Source organism: Haematobia irritans, chromosome 1 (genome assembly GCF_050003625.1).
Source record: "Haematobia irritans isolate KBUSLIRL chromosome 1, ASM5000362v1, whole genome shotgun sequence".
Taxonomy (NCBI): Eukaryota; Metazoa; Arthropoda; class Insecta; order Diptera; family Muscidae; genus Haematobia; species Haematobia irritans.
Window position 1 is genome coordinate 123,345,563 of NC_134397.1, and position 20,677 is coordinate 123,366,239.

The 20,677-nt window shown below is 34.2% G+C and overlaps 1 protein-coding gene across 1 annotated transcript in view; it reads right to left on the reverse strand.

Annotated features, from left to right (window-relative positions):
* Nucleotides 1–2,926: 2,926 nt before the first annotated feature.
* Nucleotides 2,927–20,677, reverse strand: part of LOC142241797 (serine/threonine-protein kinase 32A) — a 227,198-nt gene continuing 209,447 nt past the window's right edge. The window contains exons 8-10 of the mRNA XM_075313626.1: nt 5,545–5,670; nt 5,227–5,408; nt 2,927–5,158 (exon numbers count right to left, since the gene is read on the reverse strand). Of these exons, the coding sequence (XP_075169741.1) occupies nt 4,499–5,158; nt 5,227–5,408; nt 5,545–5,670 (968 nt within the window). The 3' untranslated portion in view covers nt 2,927–4,498. The remainder of the gene's footprint in view (nt 5,159–5,226; nt 5,409–5,544; nt 5,671–20,677) is intronic.

The following is a 20,677-nucleotide window of genomic DNA, read 5'->3' on the forward strand; positions in this document are numbered from 1 at the left end:
GTGTTTCCTTAAGTTTTGAAAGGATTGAATACTTCATAGTAGGAATATAAATAAATAAATTTATCATTTTATAAGAAACTTTACTAAATTTGAAGAAACTTGGTTTTAGTTCGCTTTTTGTTTATTTTTACGAATGCTTCGTTATCAGTGAATAAAATTTTCTTGTTCAGTAGTAAATTCTTATACCCAGCGAAGAAAACAGTATTAGTAAAATTACATGCTTTATTCTAGTTAATGAACTATTCATAACTGCTTTCAGTTTAGGATTTTTTTACTGAAACAAGTAAATTTTATTATTTGACACAAAAATTTAACTGAATGGAAATAAAATGGCTAAACTAAATTGATGAACATTTTTTCCTTTAATTTCGAAGACACTTTTTTCTGGGTGTATGTTTGCTTTTCTGTATGTAATAAATTAAGTATGATGCAAGTATATACAACCGAAAGTTCGGCTAGTACGAATCTTATGTACACTTCATCATGTGAGGGCTATAGCAAAAAGTTGTCCGATATGGCCCACTGACAATACCATCCCATTTGAAACCAACATTTCGATGTGTCACAAACGGAATGACAAAGTTAGTATATCGCTATCCCATGGTGCACAGTCGTTTTTTTTTTTTTTTGAAGTACTACTGCAACATTTGAACGGATATAGATATCAACATAATTTTTCTTTTACAGTTTGCGAAATATGGACTCCACAAGTAGGGTCGGTATTTGGAACCCAAAAGGTCCGCTTTCGGACGGATCCATGTTTTCTTTTCTTATCTATATTCCTTATAAATATGTACACATTTTAGAACGTATGTGCTTTATATTAAAATTAGACTCCACAATTTGGAATTTCAAAAAAATACTGATTTCTGTCTTAATATATTTTTATACCCACCACCATAGAATGGTGATGGGGGTATAATAACTTTATCATTCCATTTGTAACACATTGAAATATCGATTTCCGACTATATAAAGTATATATATTCTTGATCAGGGAGAAATTCTAAGACGATATAACCATGTCCGTCTGTCTGAATGTCGGTCTGTCTGTTGTAATCACCATACAGTCTTCAATAAAGAAGCAATCTTGCTGAAATTTTGTGCAAGTGCAGTCAGGTCAAGTTCGAAAATGGTATATATCGGTCCAGGTTTTGATATAGTCCCCATATAAACCTCTCGATTTGGGGTCTAGGGCTTATAGAAACGGTAGTTTTTATCCAATTTGCCTGAACTTGGAAATCTAGAGGTATTTTAGGACCATAAAAATATGTGCCGAAAATGGCGTGTATTGGTCCATGTTTTGGTATATCCCCCATATAGACCGGTCTCCCGATTTTACTTCTTGGGCTACCAGAATCCATAGTTTTTATCCAACTTGTTTGAAATTTGTAATCTAGAAGTATTTTAGTATTATAAAGAGTTGTGCTGAAAATAGTGAGTATCGGTCCATGTTTTGATATAGCCCCCATATAGACCGATCTTCCGAGTTTACTTCTTGGGCTTCCAGAATCCATAGTTTCTATCCAATTTGCCTGAAATTGGAAGGTATTTTAGGACCATAAAGAGGTGTGCCGCATATGATGAGTATAGGTCCATGTGTTGGTATATTCCCTATATTGACCGATCTCTTGATTTTACTTCTTGGGCTTCTAGAAACCGTAGTTTTTATCCGGTGTGCCTGAAATTGTAAATATTTTAGACACAAAACAAGTATATACGGCCGCAAGTTCGGCCAGGCCGAATCTTATGTACCCACCACCATGGATTGCGTAGAAACTTCTACGAAAGACTGTCATCCACAATCGAATTACTTGGGTTGTGGTATCTTAAAACTTCTTATTCCTGCATGGTTGTTGGATACCATATACTAACATCACGTACCAAATTTCAACCGAATGGGAAGAATTTTGCTCTTCCAAGGGGCTCTGGAGGTCAAATCTGGGGATCGGTTTATATGGGGCCTATATATAATTATGGACCGATATCGACCAATTTTTGCATGGGAGTTTGAGGCCATATATTAACAAAACGTACCAAATTTCAACTGAATCAGATGAATTTTGGTCTTCCAAGAGGTTCCGGAGGTCAAATCTGGTGATCGGTTTATATGGGGGCTATATATAATTATGAACCGATGTGGACCAATTTTTGCATGGTTGTTAGAGACCATATACTAACATCACGTACCAAATTTCAGCCGGATCGGATGAAATTTGCTTCTCTTAGAGGCCTCGCAAGCCAAATCGGGGGATCGGTTTATATGGGGGCAATATATAACTATAGACCGATGTGGACCAATTGTTTCATGGTTGTTCGAGACCATATACTAACACCATGTACCAAATTTCAGCCGGATCGGATGAAATTTGCTTCTCTTAGAGGCCTCGCAAGTCAAATCGGGGGATCGGTTTATATGGGGGCTATATATAATTATGGACCGATGTGGACCAATTTTTGCATGGTTGTTAGAGACCACATACTGACACCATGTACCAAATTTCAGCCGGATCGGATGAAATTTGCTTCTCTTAGGGGCCTCGAAAGCCAAATCGGGGGATCGGTTTATATGGGGGCTATATATAATAATGGACCGATGTGCTTCTCTTAGAGGCCTCGCTAACCAAATTTTGGGGTCCGTTTATATGGGGGCTATACGTAAAAGTGGACCGATATGGCCCATTTGCAATACCATCCGACCTACATCAATAACAACTACTTGTGCCAAGTTTCAAGTCGATAGCTTGTTTCGTTCGGAAGTTAGCGTGATTTCAACAGACGGACGGACATGCTCAGATCGACTCAGAATTTCACCACGACCCAGAATATATATACTTTATGGGGTCTTAGAGCAATATTTCGATGTGTTACAAACGGAATGACAAAGTTAATATACCCCCCATCCTATGGTGGTGGGTATAAAAAAACGTGTATCGGAGTTAGTTTTTATCGGTCCATATGTAAGGCCTCTATATAGACCGATTTCACATTTTGAGGGTATAGAAGGTGCACTGATCATGAAAATTGCTTGAAACTGAATGTAAAATTTCCAGATTTTACTTCAAATCAATTTTCTTGCACAAATGGTTCTTATAAACCCAGAATCTGATCAAGTCTTTATAGGTAAAATATTTTTATTTACCTTCGGGAAGCGTACTGGTTGAACTGATCTGCTTGGACGAATATCTGTCCAAGCAGATCAGTTGAAAACTATAATATTTAATTCATCGTGGTGCACTTAAAAAAAAAGTTTACTTGGATCCAAAGATTTTGACCTTCCTTTAAGGATTTTGGTATTGATTCCGAGCCAAAGATGCTGCTTCTTTAAAATAAAGACTTTTTTAGCGACCTCCCTGCCTTTATTATTATTGATCGAATTTTTATTCTCGATTTGCGATATATTAATAAAGGTATTCATTTACAAACAAATTTCAGTTTCAAAATCCAAATTATGCCAAGTACTTCTAAGTAAAAACTGTTTTCTTAGCGCTAAAAAAACTTTAAACCAAAAATGCAAATCCTTAAAATAAGTCTTAGCCTATATTTTAAGTATTTGTATCTTAAATTTATGCCAAGAATGCAAATCCTTAAAAAAGTCTTAGCCTATATTTTAAGTATTTTTATCTTAAATTTAAAAATTCAATATGTCAGTTGAGTTAAAGACGATTTCTTTAAATTAAAAATTATTTTCTTTATTTTAAGGTACATTCGCCTTACTTCAAAGATATACAACTTCAACAGAGGGACGCAACATTTCAAGATTTGTGTCCTAAATTTAATGAAAAAAAATTTTGAAGCAAGGATTATAATTTATTTTTGTCCTTAGCATTGCGTAAATTTTGTCCTTAGCATTGCGTAAATTTCGAGTCCTTAAATTTAAGTTCCATAATCTTCCATATTACGTCAATATTTTTTTCAGTGTTGGTGTTTGAGATTCGGCCCAGCCGAACTTACTGCTGTATATACCTGTTTTCTATATAATGTTATTTTTTCACGATTTCTCTTAATTTTCTTTGTTCTTGTTTCTTATAGAACACCAAGTGAGGATACGTTTTAAGCTTTTATTGCTCATTTTGGTCAAGCAGTATATAAGAAAAGAAAAAATCATCGAAATCGGTTCATAATTGCGGATTTACAGGTAAAACAAAATTTCATACCCCGAGGTGACCAAATTTCAACGCCTACAATTCAGCTTGTGGACCCACTAGGGACTCACAATGTGGTAAACTTAGAGGAAACACTTCAGCTTTCATAAAAAGAAAAGATTATGTTGATATCTTTATCCGATGTGGAACCACTATGTGGTAGAGGAAAGGTAAACTTGTATGCCCTGAAGTGGTGGGTTTAGCAAAAAGCCCGTAATGCCTTTGCAAGGGAATGAGTCAAAATACCGGTAGACTACATTCTCTTAATACAATTAACAAACTCAAAAAAACATCAGTTCACTTCAGCTAATCTACTGCTCATAGACAACTACTGGCTTTTTTTATACATCTTACTACGATTTTGTCCCACTTGCCATGGGATTATGTGGTGATGGCGATCGATCTACGTATTCTATATTTTCGCCTTTTTTAGAAGATTTTGATCCAGTTCTCTGACAATTCGAACACATTTGAAGACTGGAACTAAGCGTTGTCATTGAAGTGGAATATTTTTTCGAAGACTGTCTCTGGGGATTGCTGGGTGTAGGCGATTCAACCGATGTCGATGATGGCGGATGCAACTTGGAAGACACATGTAGACATTCGGAAGGTTTCTCCATAATCGGAGCCAAAGTGGTCACAACCGAATTTGCCATGGCTTCTTCTAGTTCACGTTCCCATTCACGTTCCTTTTTCTCCATGTCTTTGCGTTTCAATTCCTTAAAGCGATTGTAGACAATGAATTCCTTAACTAAGGCAGTTTCGGGATCGCTATCGCGTTGTGCTGACCGTTGCTTGGCAAGACGTTTCTTCTTTTTATGTAGGGGGCGGGTTTCAACAATCATTTCCTCAAGTTCCAAACAGGGATCACAATTGAGATGGTCTTCTGGTGGCTTGAAAGGGGGTTTTAGCTTTTTCTCGACCACATCCTTGAAATCTGTATGCCTTAGCAGTGGTGTTTGTTGTAGTTCCTGTTGCGAACTTATACGACCTCCAGGATGAACACACAGCAACTGCAAGTTAAATAAGATATTCACTTTCACATGTTGATGTGTTAGTTACCTCAAAGGACATTACTTACCTTGGTTAATAAATCCACAAAATCTGAACTCCAGTATCGTGGATAATGTACAGGGGAATTTAATATGTGTTTCACATCAACCAAGGCCGTATTGGAGTGTACAGAAAATGGTCTTATGTTGCCACGCATCTCATATGCTACAACGCCCAGTGACCACCAATCGACAGGGAATGTATAACCAGCTACAAGGATACCAATAAAGAAAATGGTCACATTAATTATTACTGGGTGGGTGAATGCATGTGGTCGCAAGAGAATGTATGTGCTGCGACGTTCATCACGTCATCGTCCTGTTGTCACCACAGGTTTTTCACTTACCTACTTCATCCAGAGCGCACATAAAAACCTCAGGAGCCATGTACGGTTTTGTACCCGACATACTGCATGCCAAACCATCCTTTGCCAGTCTTGTTGCTATATTAAAATCAGTCAAATGTGCATGACCTGTAATGGAAGATGGAAAGTCGAAGATAAGAAATGAGACGAGTGAAACATAAGGCGTAGAAAGTAGATTCTTTAATTTATCGATTTTAAAGGATTTTAAAAGTCTTTGCGAATGTTTAAAAACACTCATTTTCAACAATTTTTGCAGTGGGATTTTGGGGCTACGGATGAAAATTAAACTCATAACACTAGCAAAGGATATATGTTGTTAATGTTTTCATGGTGGAGGAGTTACATCCCTGGTAGCATCTTCTAGACGTTTCTATAACAAGCCCAGATTAAAAAAAAAACCCAAACAATTTTTGTAGTCAGACGGGAATAAATTTATACGGAGTTCGGAGTCGGAGTTCGGTTTCCACTCGAGCCCAAAATTATCTACCAAAATTTGGGGAAAATTTTACCAACAAAACTGTTAAACAAAGAAAATTTAAATTGCAATTTTTTTCTATAGAAAAAGTTGTGAAAAATTTATTTTTATAGAAATTTTATTTCTATAGAAAATTTTGTTCAAATCTTATTTCTATAGAAAATTTTATTTCTATAAAAAAATTTGTCAAATATTTATTTATATAGAACATTTTGTTACAAACAAAAAATTTAGTCAAAATTTAATTTCTATAGAAAATGTCAAAATTTTATATCTATATTTCTATAGAAAATTTGGCCAAAAATTTATTTCTATAGAAAATTTTATTTCTATAGATAATTTTGTCAAAATTTTATTTCTATAGATAATTTTGTCAAAAATTTATTTCTATAGAAAATTTTGTCAAAATTTTATTTCTTTAGAAAATTTTGTCAAAATTTTATTTCTATAGAAAATTTTGTTAAAATTTTATTTCTATTGAAAATTATGTTAAAAATAGAAAATTTCGTCAAAATTTTATTTCTATTGAAAATTTTATTTCTATAGAAAATTTTGTTAAAATTTTATTTCTGTTGAAAATTTTGTTAAAAATAGTAAATTTTGTCAAAATTTTATTTCTATGGAAAATTGTATGAATTTATTTCGGCATAAGCGGGCTATCATAAACCTTTTTTCGGAAGGTTCAAGTGTGGTTCACTTTGGGTTTAGCGAACTGCCTGAATTTATTCTGGTAATTGGTTGATAGTTTTGCTGCAAGTAGAGGATGCTGATGAGGAATGTGGTAATTCCGAAACGTGCGTCCATTTAACCCTCTTGCAGTCTATAGGGATTTGCCCAAATAAATTTGACAAACATTCTTTTCCTCTGTTGGTTAAGCTACTCTTGTAGTTTAGTCAACACAATGGTTTTAAAGTTGAGTTCAAAACAACAAATATGATTACAGTACAAACCAACAATAAACAAGTATATACAGCACTAAGTTCGGCCGGGCCGAATCTTAAATACCCACCACCATGAACCAAATATTAGGGTTTCCTTTGAAATTTCAGGAGGGCTTGAGGACTTGAGGACACTTCCCGAAGATAAATTTAAAGATTTCACCTATGAGGACTATATCAGATTATGGATTTATAAGAACCATTTTTGTTTGAGTTTTAGAGGAATCATTAACATCTCTTGTAAGTGTGTAAGAAAATTATAAAATAATGTCTTGATTTTAAATCTTAAATCTGTAGAAGTAAAATCTGGCAATTTTACATTGAGTTTCAAGCTATTTTCATGATCAGCGCGCCTTCTACACCCTCAAGAAGTGAAGTCGGTCTATATGGAGGCATTACCAAATGGACCGATAAAAACTTAATCCGATACACGTTTTTGTGAGCCTGAAATACCAGAATATTTACAATTTTAGGCAAATCAGATAAAAACTTCGGTTTCTAGAAACCCAAGAAGTAAAATCGGGAAATCGGTCTATATGGGGGCTATACCAAAGTATGGACCGATACTCACCATTTTCGGCACACCTCTTTATGGTCCTAAAATACCTCTAGATTTCCAATTTCAGACAAATTGGATAAAAACTACGGTTTCTATAAGCCCAAGACCCCAAATCGGGAGGTCGTTTTATATGGGGACCATACCAAAACATGGACCGATACTCAAAATTTTTGGCACACGTATTTGTGGTCCTACAATACCTCTAGATTTCCAATTTCAGGTAAATTGAATAAAAACTGCGGTTTCTATAAGCCCAAGAAGTAAAATCGGGAGATCGGTCTCTATGGGGGCTATACCAAAACATGGACCGATACTCACCATTTTTGGCACACCTCTTTATGGTCATAAAATACCTCTAGATTTCAAATTTCAGGCAAATTGGATAAAAACTTCGATTTATATAAGCCCAAGACCCCAAATCGGGAGGTCGGTTTATATGGGGACTATATCAAAACCAGGACCGATATAGCCCATCTTCGAACTTGACCTGCCTGCAGACAAAAGACGAGTTTGTGCAAAATTTCAGCACGATTGCTTCATTATTGAAGACTGTAGCGTGATTACAACAGACAGACGGAAAGACGGACATCGTTATATCGTCTTAGAATTTCTCCCTGATCAAGAATATATATACTTTATATAGTCGGAAATCGATATTTCGATGTGTTACAAACGGAATGACAAACTTATTATACCCCCGTCACCATTCTATGGTGGTGGGTATAAAAATAAAACACGAAAAATTTATTTCTATAGAAAATTTTGTGAAAATTTTATTTCTATAGAAAATTTTGTCAAAATTTTATTTCTATAGAAAATTCTGTCAAAATTTTATTTCTATAGAAAATTTTGTCAAAAGTTTATTTCTATGGAAATTTTTGTCAAAATTTTATTTCTATAGAAAATTTTGTCAAAATTTTATTTCTATAGAAAATTTTGTCAAAATTTTATTTCTACACAGAAAAAAATTTCCGTAGTTAAACTAACGCTAAATTTAACTTATTTTTATTGGAAAACATTTATTTACTTGTAGATAAATTTTATTATTTTTATCGACATTTTCCACAGCTTAATGAAATCTTACTTTTTTTAAGTATGTCTCAAAAATTTAATGAACTAAACGTGAGTATAAAGTTCAATGACCGTACACATAAGTTCAATATGAACTAAAGTAAAAGAAGATTTTCGTACGATTCCCAAAAATAGTAAGAATGTACTACTGTATGGTTAAAATGGTAATGATTTGGCGCCAATGATTTTCTTCTTTACTTTTAGTTAATTTTTTCTTCTATGAGATAATGTAATTTCGTGAACTGCAGTTAAAAAGTACAACAGGGCATTAAAATTTCCTGGTTTTAACAACGCTTTGTGGAAATCTCAAAATGTGGAGTAAAATTCAGTTCAATTTGCTTATGAAACAATTCATTTTTTTCGGTGTATAGAAAATTTTGTCAAAATTTTATTTCTATAAAAAGTTGAGTGAAATTTTTATTTCTTAAGAAAATGTTGTCAAATTTTTGTGTCTTTAAAAAATTTTATCAAATATTTATTTCTATAGAAAATTTTGTCAAAATTTTATTTCTAAAGAAAATTTTGTTAAAATTTAATTTCTATAGAAAATTTGCTCAAAATACAATTTTTTATAGAAAATGTTATTTCTATTGAACATTTTGTAAACATTTTATTTCTATTGAAAACTTTGTAAAAATTTTATTTTTATAGAAAATTTTGTCTATTGGTTCAGTTTCGCTATAGCCCCCAATACGACTTAGCATTTTTTGATGGAGTTCGGTGTTTTGTATTCGGATTGATGTGAATTGCATCCTGTCAAAAGTTCGAATTTATTGGACGTAGCCTGTGACTAAAATTTTAAAAATTTCCAATCCAAAAAGGGCAAAAAGCTTTGTTCGGTCTAAAGTGGTCTAAGTCGTTTTTAGCTATGTTTTATTATCACTACGAGTATTTTGAATTCGTACATACTAAAAAAAAAATACAATAAACATAATTTTAAGACCGAAAAAAGTGAATTTATATCTTATACGGTTTTTGAGAAATTCAAAAAAAACTTTGAAGTTGTTTCCTGTAAAATTCACTTTTTAGACTTGGCGTACTTTGGAATGGAGACATCGATATAGACCGATTCCCCAGATTTGACATCTTGGGTTTCTACACTGAAAAAAATATTGACCTAATATGGAAGATTATGCAATTTTAGGACTCAAAATTTACGCAGTGCTAAGGACAAAATTCTTTAAAACTATGACATTTTAAGTAAAAGAAAGTTTATAATCCTTGCTTCAAAAATTTTTTTCATTAAATTTAGGACACAAATGTTGAGATTTTGCGTCTCTCTGCTGAAGTTGTAGATCTTTGAAGTAAGGCAAATTTTCCTTAAAATAAAGAAAAACATTTTTAATTTAAAGAAATCGTCTTTAATTCAACTGACATTGAATTTTTAAATTTAAGATAAAAACGCTTCAAATATAGGCTAAGACTTATTTTAAGGATTTGCATTTTTGGTTTAAAGTTTTTTTTTAGCATTAAAAAAACGATTTTAACTTTGAAGTACCTGGCATAATTTGGATTTTGAAATTGGAATTTGTTTGTACATAAATACCTTTATTAATATATCGCAAAAAGAAAAAAATCGATGAATGAGATCTGTATCCAATTTTAATTTTATTGATCCTAGATTTAAAGCCAGGGAGGTCCGTAAAAATGTCTTTATTTTAAAGAATCCACATCTTTGGCTCGGTATCAATACCAAAATCCTTAAGGGAAGGATCCAAGTAAACTTTTTTTTTTGAGTGTAGACACTAAAATTTGTTTCGGTTGGCCTGAAATAGGAATTCTAAAGGTTTTTATGGCCATAAGAAGATATCTCAAATTTGGTTTGTATCGGTAAGAGTCTGATATATCCCTTATATTTCACTAATCATCCAAATTGGACAAAACTAGAAGTAAACTTTGTCGATTTTGCTTCTCGTGCTCACTCGAGTGATGGGGATAAAAATCTACAGAATTTAGATATCATCTGGCATAGGTCAGATGTTTAAGATTCCTCCTCAAACTAAATGGTTCTTGTGAATATGTGGAAACTTAAAGTTTAACTTCCGAAAGCGTACCATTTGAACCGATTTTCATAAGGGAGTATGCTTCAACAAATCCCCCTGAAATTCTATATATTTTCCTTTAACCCGCTATGACGAGGAGCTTTTGTAAATACTACTATTACATTTGATTCATGGCGGTGGGTATTTAAGATTCGTCCCAGCCGAACTTACTGCCGTATATACTTGTTTGGTGAAATTATTTGTGCCAATTTGTTAATATATCAAAGAGAAAGTATTTCAATCAAATTTCAACTTAAATTTTGAGGACACGCAATTCACACAATGTTAAGGATAAATTTCTTTAAAATAAAGAAATTAATTAAAAAAGGGGCTCCAATAAACTTAGAATACAAATTTTTGAAATTTTGGGTCCCCTCATTAAAGTCGTAAGTCTATGAAGTAAAGCAAGTTTTCCTTACAATACAGAGAACTAAAAAAAAACGCAAATCGATGATTTGAAATTGGCAAAGGAAAAGAGAAATGTTTGTATAAAGATTTATTTCGGCAAAAGCCAACTATCATAAACCTTTTTTCGTGTGGTTCACTTTCGGTTTGGTGAACTAACAGAATCTGATAATTGTTTGATAGTTTTGCTGCAAGTAGAGGATGCTGATGAGGAATGTGGTAATTCCGAAACGCACGTCCATCCAACCATATTGCAGTCTATAGGGCTTTGCCCAAATAAATTTGACAAACATTCTTTTCCTCCGTTGGTTAAGCTACGCTTGTAGTTTAGTCAACGCAATGGTTTTGAAGCTGAGATCAAAACAACACAAATGATTGAAGTACAAACCAACAATAACAAAACAAACAAAATACTTTAAATATAGGCTAGGACTTATTTGGACGATATTGGTTTCGAAGACTTTTCGAAATTAAAAACAAAAAAATTACTCGGAATTGTCGGTTATAATTTCGTTTTTTTTTGTTAACAGCAAATTACGAGTAATTGAATGTGATATAGCTTTATATCCAAAAAATTCGATAAACGAAATCTGCTTACAAATTTTAAATTGATTTAAAGTTAGAAAGCTTCCCAAAATATACCTTTATTTTAATTTGGCTCGAAATCAATTCTAAAGTTTTCAAGGGAATTCAAGTAAAATTGTTTGTATAGTTTAATGTATACAAAGCATTGACTTAAATATGCTGCATCAAAAGCAAAGAAAGATATTTGAAATTCACAATATCTAATACAAAATAATAATATATTGATCTTTATTTAATATCTTTGATACATCTGTTTGTTAGTCTAACAAACACAAATATGAAGATGAGGAAGCATGTAACTGTCATCGTTTATTTGTGAAAATTACAGTCATTGACTTTTAGAAACAAAAAAATCTTCTCGAAGACACATTTGTACAGTAGAGTTGGTTGAAACAAATCGTAGAAGTACAGTAGAGTTGAAATTTTCCTTAAACTAAAGAAAGCCATTTGTGAGTTGAAGATATAATATAAGATTTAAATTAACTGAAATATTACATTTTTGGATTAAAGACAAAACATATTTTGAGGACTTTGCATCTTTGATTTAAATAATAGTTTTTTTTTTAATAATAAAATATGCAATACTTTGAAGTATCTGTTATAATTGGGCTTATTAAAGTGTCAGTTATCTGTTTGTGAATAGCGATAATTCGATAGTTCTCTAATAATGTCTTTAGTTTAAGGAAGCCGCTTTCGATTTGTTGACTTGTTTCAATCTGTAAAATTTGCTTTTAAATTTTTCGAGAATCGATTCATATCGACTTTTCATAGTGACCAAAATACTTTAAACTTAACGAAAAATCGAAATGTCGAATCAAAATTGAAACGGGAATGTAACGTTGCTTTTTATATACAAACTGACCAAAAAGTCGAAAATCTAGAGATCAAACGTGGAATTTCAAATACACACAACAAATTTTCACGAATATTTTTCCAATTAAAATTTTAATTGAGGTTTAAAAAATGTTCAATTAAAAATTTAATTGATTCAACAAAATTTTTAATTGAAACAAAAATCAATCGCAAAAATTAATAGTATCAATTAATTTTTTAATTGATACTATCATTTCTGTTATTGAAGACATTTCAATTAAAAAAACAATTGGATCAATTAATTTCGTGATTGCATCAGAAAAATGTTTTTTTGTGTGTAGTCATAATAATTGAAAGTCGACTTTTCAAAATTAAAAAAAAAAACAACGTAGTTGACGTTTGTATATTTTGAAAAAATTTACAGTTTGGTTCATATTACAGGCTAGTTCCGGAACTCCCTATAAGAAAATATGGGCGAAAATCGAATAAAAAATATTGTAATTTCTTTGGGACATCTCTCTCCTACACAGAAAAAAGTGTATTGTAAAACTAATGCTAAAATTAACTAATATTTATTGCAAAAAAAAAAAACATTTTGTTTTAGTTTATTTTTAAAATTTTGTAAGAGATTTTCCCCAGCCCAACAATTTTTTCTTTATTCCAAGTATGTCTCAAAACTAAATGGCAGTAAAATTTCAATGACATACAATTTAGTTAGGTTAGGTTAGGTTAAAGTGGCAGCCCGATTAAGATTCGGGCTCACTTAGACTATTCAGTCCATTGTGATACCACATTAACTAAAAGTACCTATTACATATGGGCACTTCTAGTTTTAACCGCTGAACCTTCTTGATTATTTTTCTTTGTTGAACCAACCAGATTGTTCCAAAAATATTAGCAGACTGCTTAAGTTAACGTTTTCCAGATCCGCCAGTAATCTGAAGCTATATGCTCCTAAAAGTTGATTGCGCTTTACACAAAATGCAGGACACTCACACAAGAGGTGTTTAATTGATTCTTTTTCCTCCGCATCATGACAGCTCATACAATAGTCATTATACTTCGCAGCGACCCGTTATAGCAGATATCAGGTGTGATGTCTGGCGTCTCGAGAAACTAGCATATCTAGTGTGCGGTTTAAGTTTAAATGGGACCATATTTGCTTGGTGTCGTTACAACCCTTACAATTCTCCCATCGAACATTTGCCATCATGACAGCCTTCTCACGCAGTAATAGCTTGCAGGTAGCCAGAGGCATACCAACAGATTCTAGTTCCCCTGGAATATGTAAGGTAGTTCCTAGCCTTGCTAGCTCATCTGCTTCGCAGTTCCCCGGGATGTTCCTACGGCCAGGCACCCATATTAGGTGAATATTGTGCTGCTCAGCCATCTCATTGAGAGATTTGCGGCAGTCGATGGCCGTTTTCGAGTTGAGGAACACAGAGTCCAAGGATTTTATTGCAGGTTGACTGTCTGAGTATATATTAATGCCAATATTGCTTGGAGCATTACTTCTCAGCCAATTCACCACTTCTCTTATTGCTAATATTTCAGCCTGAAAAACACTACAGTGATCAGGTAATCTTTTCGCTATTCGAAGTTCCAGATCTTTAGAATATACTCCGAAACCCACTTGGCCATCCAATTTGGAGCCATCAGTGTAGAAATCTATATATCTTTTATTCCCCGGGGTCCGTGTACACCACGCCTCACTGTTGGGAATTAGAGTCTCAAACTTTTTGTCGAAAAGTGGACTCGCCAAAGTGTAATCCACTACGTTAGGCACATCTGGCATTATTTTGAGGACCGAACAGTGACCGTAACTTTTTTCCGACCACAGCGATAGCTCGCGCAACCGCACAGCCGTTGTTGCAGCTGACTGTTTGGCCAGTCTGCTATAACGGGTCGCTGCCTGATAGGCGATTTCGCAAAAACTGTTGGTGCGAAGTATAATGACTATTGTATGAGCTGTCATGATGCGGAGGAAAAGGAATCAATAAAACACCTCTTGTGTGAGTGTCCTGCATTTTGTGTAAGGCGTAAGCAAATTTTAGGGGCATATAGCTTCAGATTACTGGCGGACCTGGTAAACGTTAACTAAGGAGTCTGCTCATGTTTTTGGAACAATCTGGTTGGTTCAACATAAGAAAATAATCGAGAAGGTTCAACGGTTAAAACTAGAAGTGCCCATATGTAATAGGTACTTTTAGTTAATGTGGTATCACAATGGACTGAATAGTCTAAGTGAGCCCGAATCTTAATCGGGCTGCCACTTTAACCTAACCTAACCTAACCAGTATGACATTAAGGGAGTTTGTTCCTGTCTTGCTGAATGCACCTGAGATACACAAGCACGCCATACGCTGAACTTTGTCTAAACTTGTCGGCTGGTGAAGTGCCGGCCACCAGACTACAACACCATATAGCATTATAGGTCTAACCACTGCCGTGTATAGCCAATGTACAATTTTTGGTTTTAGTCCCCACTTTTTCCCTATTGCCTTTTTGCACGAGTATAAAGCTACCGTTGCTTTCCTCGCCCTTTCTTCAATATTAAGCTTAAAGTTCAGCTTCCTGTCCAAAATAACGCCAAGGTATTTTGCACACTCCCTAAAGGGAATTTCAATACCCCCTAAGGAAACGGGTCTAACCGTGAGAGTTTTGCGATCTTTGCAGTACATGACTAGTTCTGTCTTTGCAGGATTTACCCCAAGACCATTATCTTTCGCCCATTTCTCAGTCATCCGGAGGGCTCTCTGATTAGTTAAACTCTAACTAAAACAGAAGAAGTTTTTCGTACACTTCTTAAAAATAGTAAGAATGAACTACAGCATGGTTAAAATGGGAATGATCTGGCGCCTAAGATTTTTCTTTATTTTTAGTTCATTTTTTTTCTTTTCGAGAAAGATGCATTTCGTAAATGGTAATTAAAAATCCAAAAATGTCGGAAAATTTTCGTTAATTTAATGAATCTCAAAATTTTTACTTCTTTAGTTCAACTTTCGTACGAGATACTTAATTTTTCCCATAATATAGTTTATTTTTTTCTGTGTAGCTTGATCACAAAAATGGGAGGGCCTTCCTGCCCTGATATTTTAAAATTTGCTTTTCTCTTTCACTTTGGGAACTTTAAATAAATGGTATAAATTAATTATTAAAAGAACACCATAAAGAGCTAAATCAGGTACTCTTTTCCATCCAAATTCGACTCTTTTTTTTTGCAAAAATACGATTAGGCGATTTGATTACTATAAATAAATTAATAATAAAATTCGAATAATCGGGTTTTGAGATTACATAAAGTCGACTTCCATTTTTGACAAAATTTGGTTTGAATAGTAGACAGGTATTTCCTCTCTTATATAAATAATTTTCATTAATTTTCAAGAGCTGTGCAAGGGAAAATTTTTAAGTATGATTAATTTGAAGTAGGGGAGGTCTTCTTCCCCGCCAAAATACTCAAACAATAAAGAAGTACCAAACTTTTGTCTAAGCTGCAGTTTCTTCTATCCCTGAAAACATCAAAACAAAAAGAAATTTATAACTTGGGTTCAATTTAAAAAAAAGTGGGTAGGGGCAGGTATCCTTTCCCGATCACCATATCCATTACCCTTACAAACCTCAAATAAATCAGAAAATGTACGTTTCTTAGGTAAACTTTAAAAAGACGGATAGGGGAAACGCATCTACCCATAACATTTTAAAAACTAAGATACATAATTATTGCTTTGAGCCTCGTTTTGTCTAGCCTGAAAATATCGAGAAAATTGAAGAACTATAGTTGAATTTTGCAAACGTCGAACGAGGGGAGGACGCGGTCAGTTTCGAAGTTTTTCAATGGGTTTATCCCATTCAGTAATGCTGGTGACATTTGAGAGTGTAACAAAGCTTGGACTCACCGAAATTGAAGACGCTGTACAGACTCGACTATAAGATATAGTTCTCTAGTCGATGCCATTGTATCGGGCAGCACTCATAAGAGAGAAGATCACCACCTGTGGTATCACAATGGTCTGAATAGTCTAAATGTGCCTAAAATATCGGGTTGCCACTATATCTAATCTATGTTAACCAAACCCAAATATCAACAAGTATAAACGGCCGTAAGTTCGGCCAGGCCGAATCTTATGTACCCTCCACCATGGATTGCGTAGAAACTTCTACGAAAGATTTTCATTCACAATCGAATTACTAGGGTTGTGGTATGTTAAATCGTTTTCTAAATTGTGAGTTAGTCCATTTAGAAAAAAAAGGTTTGTTTAGGCAAGTCTACAAATAATTACAAATCGATATGGACTTTTGCACGGTATGTAGGGAGCCAGAATTAAAATAAGGGGGTCGCTTTTATGGGAGCTATATACAATTATTGATATTGACCAATTTTTGTGTGATTGGGGATCGATTTATCTGAGGGCTATATATAACTATACACCGATATAGACCTAGTTAGGCATGGTTGTTAACGGCCATATACTAGCACAATGTACCAAATTTCAATTGACTCGGGTGAAATTTGCTCCTCCAAGAGGCTCCAAAACCAAATCTCGGGATCGGATTATATGGGGGCTATATATAATTATGGACTGATATGAACCAATTCCTGCATGGTTGTTGGATACCATATACTAACATCACGTACAAAATTTCAACCGAATCGGATGAATTTTGCTCTTCCAAGGGGCTCCGGAGGTCAAATCTGGGGATCGGTTTATATGGGGCTTATATATAATTATTGACCGATTTCGACCAATTTTTGCATGGGTATTTGAGGCCATATATTAACACCACGTACCAAATTTCAACTGAATCAGATGAATTTTGGTCTTCCAAGAGGCTCCGGAGGTCAAATCTGGTGATCGGTTTATATGGGGGCTATATATAATTATGGACCGATGTGGACCAATTTTTGCATGCTTGTTAGAGACCATATACTAACATCATGTACCAAATTTCAGCCGGATCGGATGAAATTTGCTTCTCTTAGGGGCCTCGAAAGCCAAATCGGGGGATCGGTTTATATGGGGGCTATATATAATTATGGACCGATGTGGACCAATTTTTGCATGGTTGTTAGAGACCATATACTAACGCCATGTACCAAATATCAGCCGGATCGGATGAAATTTGCTTCTCTTAGAGGCCTCGAAAGCCAAATCGGGGGATCGGTTTATATGGGGGCTATATATAATTATGGACCGATGTGGACCAATTTTTGCATGGTTGTTAGAGACCATATACTAAAACTATGTACCAAATTTCAGCCGGATCGGATGAAATTTGCTTCTCTTAGAGGCCTCGCAAGCCAAATTTGGGGGTCCGTTTATATGGGGGCTATATGTAAAAGTGGACCAATACGGCCCATTTGCAATACCATCCGACCTACATCAATAACAACTACTTGTGCCAAGTTTCAAGTCGATAGTTTGTTTCGTTCGGAAGTTAGCATGATTTCACCAGACGGACGGACGGACATGCTCAGATCGACTCAGAATTTCACCACCACCCAGAATATATATACTTTATGGGGTCTTAGAGCAATATTTCGATGTGTTACAAACGGAATGACAAAGTTAATATACCCCCCATCCTATGGTGGAGGGTATAAAAAAAGTGAGCTTCCTTAATTTTCTACAATTAGTAAATCCTCCACATCCTACCAAATAATTTAAGAAAATCGTCTCAACAATTTCTAAGCTTAGCCGGAATGAACAAACAATCGAAACAAAATTAATAAATAATTTCACCCGCTCTATTGTTCATTGTTAGTGCTCACTGTTGTTGTGTTTAGTAATTACAAGAGGGCAAAGCATGTCAATTGTTTTACCAAACACAAAGGAAATCGTTAGCAACAATGGAAATAAATGTAAATTGTTAAAATTAATATGAGTTCGTTCATTCCCTTATTCGTATTCATTGTTGCATGGTCTCGTTGAATTTTTGTGTTCATTTGGCTACAATTGCCAATTGACTTTATTAGTACTAATGAAGTGTAGTCAGCCATTTATTCATTCATGCCAAACAGTCAGTGAACCAAGTTAGCAGCTAGTGTTAATGTTCATCTGCCTCATTCATTAGTCAGTGGTCGTCATCATTTAGCAGAAACATTTATTTCCCTTTTGCATTTGTAGTGTTGCGGTTCATGGCCATTGTACGTATGATGAATATTAATTTACTAGGCGTCAGTCATACGCTCCCTTGGACAACAAAGAAAATTATTTCAAAGCAACAATTTTTCATGGAAAATCCATTTGAAAACAGATGGAATTTTGTTTTGTTAAATGAAATAAGTTTTTTTTCAATTAAAATTTAAATGTTTTTAATATTTTCCAATAATTACGCAGCAAAAAATTGTGCCCAGATTTGATGCTATATTTCAGATTTCTTTTGATAAAATAAAAAATAACTTTACACGTCTGTGAGAAATAGATCGGCACATTTTTATACCCTCCACATATCGAAATATTGCTCTAAGACCCTATAAAGTATATATATTCTAGGCCAAATGGGCCATATTGGACCACTTTCACGTATAGCCCCCATATAAACCGACGCCCAGATTTGGCTTGCGGAGCCTCTTGAAGGAGCAAAATTCATCCGATTCGATTGAAATGTTGTACATGGTGTTAATATATGGTCTTTAACAACCATGCAACAATTGGTCCACATCGGTCCATAATTATATATAAACCGATCCCCAGAGGAGCCTCAAAGAGAAGCAAATAACATCCGATCCGGCTGAAATTTGGTACATGGTGTTGGCATATGGTCTCTAACAACCACGCAAAAATTGGTCCACATCGGTTCATGATTATATATAGCCCCCATATAAACCGATCCCCAGATTTGGCTTGCGGATCCTCTAAGAGAAGCAAATTTCATCCGATCCGGCTGACATTTGGAACATGGTGTTTGTATATGGTCTATAACAACCGTGCCAGAATTGGTCCATATCAGTCCATAATTATATATAGCCCCCATATAAACCGTTCTCCATATTTGACCTTTGGAGCCTCTTGGAGGAGCAAAATTCATCCGATCCGGTTCAAATGTTGAACGTGGCGTTAGTATATGGTCTCTAACATCCATGCAAAAATTCGTTCACATCGGTTCATAATTATATATACCCCCATATAAACCGATCCCCAGATTTGACCTTCGGAGCCTCTTGGAGGAACAAAATTCATCCGATTCGGTTCATATTTGGAACGTGGTGTTAGTATATGGCCGCTAACAACCATACCAAATTTGGTCCATATCGGTCTATAGTTATATATAGTCGATCCCCAATCATACAAAAATTGGTCCATATCGGTTCATAATTATGGTTGCCACTCGAGCCAAAAATAATCTACCAACATTTTATTTCTATAGAAAATTGTGTTAAAATTTTATTTCTATAGAAAATTTTGTTAAAATTTCATTTCTATAGAAAATTTTGTCAAAACTTCATTCCTATAGAAAATTTTGTCAAAATTTTATTTCTATAGAAAATTTTATCAAAATTTTATTTCTATAGAAAATTTTGTCAACATTTTATTTCTATTGAACATTTTATCAAACTGAATTATATATGTATTTAATCGGTCTTTTTTAATTTAATATATACCACGTATGGACTTACTTACAATTTAGAAGACGGAGTTGGCAAGGTATCTTAGAACTACCTTGCCATCGGCAAGCGTTACCGCAACCCAAGTAATTCGTTTGTGGATGGCAGAAGAAGTTTCTACGCAATCCATGGTGGAGGGTACATAAGCTTCGGCCTGGTCGAACTTATGGCCGCATGTACTTGTTTAACTTTTTTTTTGGAAATTTGCAATACTTTTTTTGTTCTTATTGACGAGTGAGAAAATTCGTAATAATTCAGAAAATGAATATTCATTGGGAAAATAACATTAATCAAGTTAGTTTTCTATATCACATCAAACGACTTTCAGCCTAGCTTTAGAAGATTATATTTGGAATACTGAATTAACTAATGCACGATTACAGCTTCAATTAGTTAGATTGCATTTTTTACCCCTATATTTTGAATCAATCTTAACACAGTTTTTGGACAGTACTACATACTTCTTTTTTTATGAAGGTGTAGTACGTTTGCCATTTCGTTTGTATTACATCGAAATATCGATTTCCTACTGTATAAATAATATATATTTTTGATCTCAGAGAAATTCTAAGGCGATATAACGATGTCCGTGTGTCTGTTGTAATCAATCTACAGTTT